Genomic DNA, 7,375 nt, shown 5'->3' with positions numbered 1-7,375 from the left:
AATTATTTACTTCGTATTTCTTTGCTTACCTGACAGACTGCTCATAGTCCTCAGAGTGGTCCCAGTGATGGAGCAGACATGCTTGGACAGAGCTGGGATTCATCACTCTTGCAAGTTCAGCTGTTAGGATTTGTAGCCTGTGGATGAGTGCTACAAGGCCTCTGAATGTGTGATTTCCATCAGCTTCATAGGATCCCCTCCACATGAGAAAAGCCTGCAGAACAGAACTGCAGGTGTTCTGCTCTGAGAGCATGGGGGATAATTGATTTTCCTAAATCAGTTTATATCTATCCTTTGGGGAAAGAAAAAAAGTCTGTCTTTGCTCAAAATCAAGACTGCTATCACATTATGAAAACCTCAATGAAAGAAGTAAAAAGGAGTATCATACACCCAGCTGCTTCATTTGCCCAAATATTATGCATTCTCTGCAAAGAAAGAAAGATAACTCCCTCAAAAAAACCTGAATGAAGAATTGTGCACAGACTACATCCTACTATATATGTGAGAGGGGACAGATACAAGTTTTGTGAGCAAATCACCAACACCACCACCAATTTGAAAATTCAGATCTTCTAACTTTCATGTGATTGAATTTGCAGCCTTATCACAAGAGTTGTGATGTAATTGTTAATGCTGAAAATTCACACCTCCACTGAGTCTCAATTATGTTGCCATAATACTCAGAAATAGGCTAAGCTTGGCTTGAATTACCTGGCCTAATATGTTTAGGGACCTCTTCTTGAACATACCTGGTAAGGGTGTCTAAATCCCTGGCTAGAGAATTACCCTCAGGTCAGAACTGTTTCTTTGGGAATGAAATTTTGTGTCTTGTGGCAGTGGACCATGGAGCTCTCAAATGCAGCCTTTCCTACCTGTGCAGTGACTTCCACAAATACATGCTGCAGAGATTTAAGACATTTTAACCCTACAGAAATAGTAATGTGCTAGAAGTCAGCAAGCTGCTCTTACCATATGAGGAGAAGCCACACACAATGACTGACCAGATACAAACTCTAAGCCTGAGTTCAGATTGTTTGCATCCTGACACTTTCAGTGACCTAACACTTCCACTGGAGTAGCCACTAACACGTCTGAACAAATATGTTCATATGAATGACCACATAAATAAATATTTGGCTGGCTTTCTAATTCCCAGACTATTTTTTTCAACTCAACATCATAATTCTTCTCTGTAAACAAACCCCAAATCCCAAGTAAGGGTAAGAGGAAAATATTCCAGCCAACTAACACATACACAACTCCTTTTGAAATTTTCCAGGACTTTATGTTCTGTTTTGGGAGTGTATAACTATTCATAAAACCAAACTCTTATAAAAGCAAGATTTTTCTAAATCCAGGTTTGTGAGCATTTCCTGAGCAATTATGTGCTGTGCACAGCCAGCAGCTTTTCCAATTTCATATTGTGAAACAATATACAATCTTCAAATAATCCACAATACACCTAAGTGTTTGGATGTAAACACACCATCTAAATATACATTATTAATTACTAATCCTCAGATGTAAAAATTATTTCATTGAGCTATCAATGCTTCTACATTTTCAGTGCTGCAGTGGAAATACCTGATTATTGGCTGGCATTTTCTACTAGCGACTTATTTGTTCTAGTTTCACCTAGTGGAGTTGCAAAAACTTAGCTGCTTTTTTTTCCCCTAATATTGAAATATGTTTTGAGCTAACAATGATACATTCTCTTTCTAGCACTCCCACCACTGAAAGTGTTAGACCTGGTTGAAGTTCATAAATAATGACACTCACCCCACTTGCTGAGCTTGCTGTGTTCTGCTGCTGCTGCCCTGAAACCTGAGGAACACCCATACAGTATCTGGCAGAGCAGGAGGGAATGTCCTGAGCAATGCCTAAGAGTAATATCTCTGCTGATTTGCCAGGACTCCCAGTGCTTCTGGCCATTAATCTTTCTCAGCTAAAACAGATGGGGCTATTAGGCAGGCTGGAGTAATGGGGGAAACTGGCAAGACAGAGAAGGAAATGCATTATCTTCTGGGTAGAGCTGCACATAAAAATGAGAACATTAAAAATGTATTTTTCATATTTAATTGGACGATGTATGATTATACCTACCAGAAAATGATGTGCAATGTGCTTTGTGCAGGGCATTTATAAAACTGTTCAGCTGTGCTAGGGCCTTATTTTCCCCTGTGGAGAGAAACAGCAGCTACAGCTTTGATGAGGTTTTTGTGCTTTTCCCTCTAACACAGGGCTTACTCTGCTGCCACAGCTACTGCAAATAACACTACAAAGTGCCTCTGCTTGTTGCAGTAAAAGAAAAATGCAGCTTACAATTTACCAACAAACCACATGAAGCCAACCAGGTAAAAAATCAGTACTTTAGGAGTAATGGGAGCATATGTCAGATTCAGTCTAACTAAGGTGATGGAACTGCAGGTACAGCTGCTGATTCCTTTATGCCATGGCATCCAGGATAATGATTACAAACAGAAAAAATAAAAATATCAAATTATGAAGTGGGACCAGATTGTTTACATAGGAAAACTAGCAAGGCTGGAAGGAATTACTACAGCTGGGTCTTGGGAAAAAACCTGATAGATACTAAGACCTATCCCAGACAAACAGAGACATTTTCTATGTAGGCAAATGGTAGATGATCCTTTGAGAGAAAGTGATGTGATGGAAACTACAGCCAAACTTTTGAAGATGTGTGTATATATATCTCTATACATAGATATATCTACTGTGACAACAGAGAAAAATCATGGAAACATATCAGAGGGGTATGATAAGGTATCAATTAAGTGTTTCATCCAAACCTTGCGCTTGCAGAGCCTGTTACATCACAGGAAGAAGCATGAAAACAAAACTCAGAGGACTAGGTGCCAGGCAGTAGGTGATTATTTGGCATAGTAATTATGTCTGATAGTGGTGGGATGTAAAAGGTGCTGGAAAATGCCCAGTTCTGGCTTTGGGACTTGAAAAGTTTACAATGACTCCTAAATGTCAATGTTTTGTAGTGGAGAGGGAAAAGGGAGATACAGAAGGGAGATACAGAGCCCAATTTCTGTAATACTTTATTTCTGATCCCCTAATTAGGAAATTAGAAAAATTTCACATTTAGGAAGGTGAAAGAGGAAAATACCCTCAAAACCTAGTTAGGGTGACATTCAAGGTAAACTTAAAAACAAAAACATCATTTTCTTTTTAAAGAATCAATGGCTCTAAAAAAACGGACTAGAAAAGCTGAAATCCTCAGATTAAAATAGAAAGGGCTCTGATAAGACAGCCATGGAGTATGGTACCCCTTGGATGAATGGAAGACAATGACAAGGAAATGTTGATATGACCAAATAGGTAATTTTAGAAGTTATTCAGGCCAAATAGGAAACTTTCAGAGAATGGAAATAAAACTGTGTAAAGCTGAAAGGAAAGTATGTTACAGTTAAGATGAAGTTTGAGAAAGCTAAGAGGGGATCTGAAGAGCAAACAGTAGGAAGTTAAAACTGAAAATGAACATTTGCTCAGTACACCAAAAGCAGAAAGTGGAGATAATGGGCAGGCCACCCCAAACAAGTAGAAGAAACAATTAAAGACAATAAAGACATTGCCAAGAATCTAAATGATTTATTTGCATCAGTCTTCACTGAGAGGGTGCTGGAGTGGTATCTAAACGAGAGACTCACACTTTCCAAATATCAAAGATAAGGAGAGGTCATAGATTGAAGACTCAAGAGAGAAGTTGCTGGAAGAAATCAATAAATCAAAGGCATTACGTTACCAGGTTTATCTGCTACTTCTGGAAGATTTCAGGAGAAAACTGAGACTTAAGTAACAAAGTTCCTAGCAAATACTTACTACAGCAGAGGACTGGAAGCCAGCCAGTGTTATAACTGAGTTGGGATTTTTTTTTTGTTGTTGGTGGTGGATCTTTTCATGGTGTTGGAGGAGCCCTGTCAGTTACAGACAGATATGTAATCCTAACTTGCCATCAGGAAAATTGTTTGAAATGTGCTAAAAACCCCCAAGACCCATACCTCTCAAATTATGAAGCACAGAAACAAATGTGACATGACAGATACAAGTCAGTACAGTGTCTATGAGAACAAAAAAAGAAGGGACTCTTTGTACCTACTACCAATCTGAGCTGGTTACACCAGCCAGCACACCTAAGCCTACCCAGGAGGTCCCAAGACTCAACCTACAGGCAAGTAGCAAATCATTACCTCCTTGCTCCCCCATCCTTCACCACTGAGAAGAGAATAATGAGAAGAATGCTTATAATGGAACAGCCAAATAATGGTTATGCTGCTGTAGGGCAGTCCAGCCTACCCTTGGGCAATGTTGTTAAGCCAAGGAGAAATGTACATCTGGAATGCATATGGAACATAATGGTGGCCACAGTGAAGCTCTGACTGGAGATTTCTTGTAGGTACAATGAATGGTAAACTCTCTTAGATCAGCTTTTGCGATCTTTCTGCACACTGGCTAATCAACAGTCCCTGTGCTGCAGGGTTCTTCTCATTCTCAATCAGTACAATGACTTCTGCATTTAATTGTAATACAGGACTTGGGGAGTTAAGACTTTGATGTTTTTAAAAGAACGTATCTTGGCCAGCACTGAGCACTTATATCACTTCTTCCCAGCTCTCTCCAGTTTTTTATGTAAATCTTTACATAAAGCCATTAAGAACAGAGAAAAAAGCTCTTTGGAAAATTATGCAGAGATATATTCGTATGCAGCCAACACTCCCAGGGGAAAAAGTGAAAACTACACAGAGCCTCCCGCCCCTTTTTATTTCTTGTCAAAGACATTGCCTTTTTTGGCTTTTCTTATATATACACAGAATGATGAACTGATATTTGTAGTTTAAATGTCTGGTTTAACTGCGTGGTTTCCCCCGTATCTCTCACAAAATGTCAGGTTAGAAATAAAACCAAGCTCTAGAGGGATGAGGTGGGGAGGAAAGTAGAAGGTCCAGTGGCTGAAAAGCAAAATGGAAAAACGTGAGCAGAACGCAATATGGATCCATTTCCCAGCTCAGGCAGTGGTATTGGTACATGTGGTTGTTTGGGGTTGGGGGCAGGGAGACAGACACATTTCTCACTGAGTTGTTTCTGCTTTCTCTATTAACATTGCAACAGAAATTACAAATAGCCCTGAAAGGGATAGTGCACCTCATCTCTTCCTCCCATGTAAACACAACATTAATACTGAAGATAAAGAAAATGGCAAAAAGTCCAATGTCTTGTTTTCTGCATTTTGCTTGTTAGGTTCCTGTTCGCCCTCCAGCAAATTCCTGTGTGTACCGATGTTGTGAACTTGACCAGTCCACGTTCAAGCAAACACTCACTCAGATTCCCAACACATTCTTTTCTCCCCGTCCAATGGGGAGTTTATTCCTAACAGTTCTGCTCCTTTTAATTATAAACTCCTTTAACGAAGTAGTTCTGAGACCTTGCAGCAGGCAGCAGGAGAGCACCAAGGCTACTAGTTGCCTTTTACTCGTTTATATTCACTGTTCAGCAAAGAAGTCCACTTAAAGCCTAAGGCCCAGAGCCTTCACGGATGGGCAGCACTGAAATGAGCCTACAAATCAGTATTCCCCTGGTACAATGTGCCTTATAGGTAAAATCCAATTCCTGCCTAAAAGAGATAAAGGGTTAGAGCCAGGCCCTTTATCTTATGAGACACGTGTGAACAAGTTGCTCTGATGAAAACAGACTTTAAACTGACAAGTTCTGTTCACTTTCTGGCAGAGCTACTGATCTTCTTTACTGGACCACCAAAACAGAAGATGGCAAAGAAACACAAGGGAGATATTTCCTTGGCAAGGAAAGGAGCAGCATTTAGGACTGGGGCCAATGCAGGGTGGGATATAAGGGATTTTCCTGATAAAACAATTAATTTGAGAAAAAAAAGACCAACTGATATAATGTATACAACTGAGCCAGTAACACACCTTCTCAGGAGTGCAGTATTGTATAAGTGTCCCCTGTGTTTTCAAGGCTAATTCAGACCTTTGGCTCATCCTGCATTAACAAGGTCATCCATTGTTTACAGGGCCCCTGTGAAAGTTCACAGGTGAAAGTTCCCTTTTAAAGTAGTGCAGATTTGAAATTCACAGGACAGCGACCCGAAGATCTTCCTTTACAGATAAAAAGCATGTCAAATTATTAAATAGCAACATGAAATCCTATATTCTGAAGGTCTGTCTGTGCTCTGCAGTCAAGAGAGCGGAGTGCATTCCCAGCCCCTGCCCAGTCCCACCTTGGGTGGCTCAGAGGGCGCCTGGCCGGCCCCGCTCACACGTGCCTCACGAACGCTGAAGCTGACAGAGCCGGGGCAGTCGGGGAAGGGATGAACGAGCATCGTCCGAAGACATGTCACTTCAAATTTCTACTGTTAGAACTGCCAAGTATGATATAAAAACAGAAAGTATTTCTCAGTTTGGAGTTTGAAGGCCAGGCCCCAAACGCTGAGCGGCTCTTGCCTCAGTGTCCCTGTTGGCCAGGCAGGGGCCCCACGCTGCTAACTGTTGTTCTCTGCCGTCAGGTATTTGAGGGCCGCGAAGCCGTAGTGGCGCGACATGTCCTGCTGGAACTCCTCCTTGAGCGTCTTGAGACAGATGCGGTATTGCTTGTTGGAGCGGAACTTGGTGATGTCGAAGCTGGGTGCGTGCGGCATGTGGATCATGTAGGCGTTGGGCAGCACCGTGAACTCGTACTCCTGCGGGACAAAGACATGGCTGTGAGGGGGATCCCCGCCTCCCACAAGGCTCCTCCTCAGCCAAACATGCTCCAGCGCCGAACGGCGCCGTTTGTGTCTCAGGAACAGCAAACCCATCAGGGATCTCAAACAAACTGCCTTTGTTTTTTCAAGTAGCGTTTTCTTGGTTTTTTGAAAGATCTACGTAATCTTTTTGTGAAATCATAGAGTTTTTGGGGTTGGAAGGCACCTTTAAAGACAATCTAGACCAACCTCCCTGCAATGAGCAGGGACATTTTCAACTAGATCATATTGCCAGAGCCCCATCCAATCTGTCCTTGCAGGTTTCCAGCAAGGCGGGGTCCATATCCCCTCTGGATAATCTCCTCCAGTGTTTTCCACCCTCATGGTAAAAAAACCCCAGCTATTTTAAAACATTTTACCCCATATAAGCCAAATAATGGCGAAATAGTAAAAAAGGCACACCTGAAGCCATGTTTGCCACACAGATTTTTCAGCAGTGTGATTGCAACAACACAGCTGTAAGTACACAGCTAGTCTTAAGTGTCCATGCAAAAACATGGCTTTGCCCCTAAAATTTATTTTGCTTGGGATAATGGAATAAGCTACATTTACAAAGGCAAAACTGCATGGCATATGTTGCTTTGCCTATAT

At 41.5% G+C, this 7,375-nt stretch overlaps 1 protein-coding gene across 3 annotated transcripts in view; it reads right to left on the bottom strand.

The window, feature by feature from the left end:
* Positions 1–3,598: 3,598 nt before the first annotated feature.
* Positions 3,599–7,375, bottom strand: part of LARGE1 (LARGE xylosyl- and glucuronyltransferase 1) — a 286,266-nt gene continuing 282,489 nt past the window's right edge. For all 3 annotated transcript variants that reach the window (XM_054279879.1, XM_054279896.1, XM_054279887.1), the window contains one exon: positions 3,599–6,721. In XM_054279879.1, coding sequence (XP_054135854.1) covers positions 6,524–6,721 — 198 coding nt within the window. In that variant the 3' untranslated portion in view covers positions 3,599–6,523. The remainder of the gene's footprint in view (positions 6,722–7,375) is intronic.

Source organism: Melozone crissalis, unplaced genomic scaffold, assembly GCF_028551555.1.
Source record: "Melozone crissalis strain CALT ecotype California unplaced genomic scaffold, PUWL_Pcris_2 ptg000004l_1, whole genome shotgun sequence".
Lineage (NCBI taxonomy): Eukaryota > Metazoa > Chordata > Aves > Passeriformes > Passerellidae > Melozone > Melozone crissalis.
The sequence above is the reverse complement of the archived record's forward strand: the minus strand, read 5'-3'. Positions and strand labels throughout refer to the sequence as shown.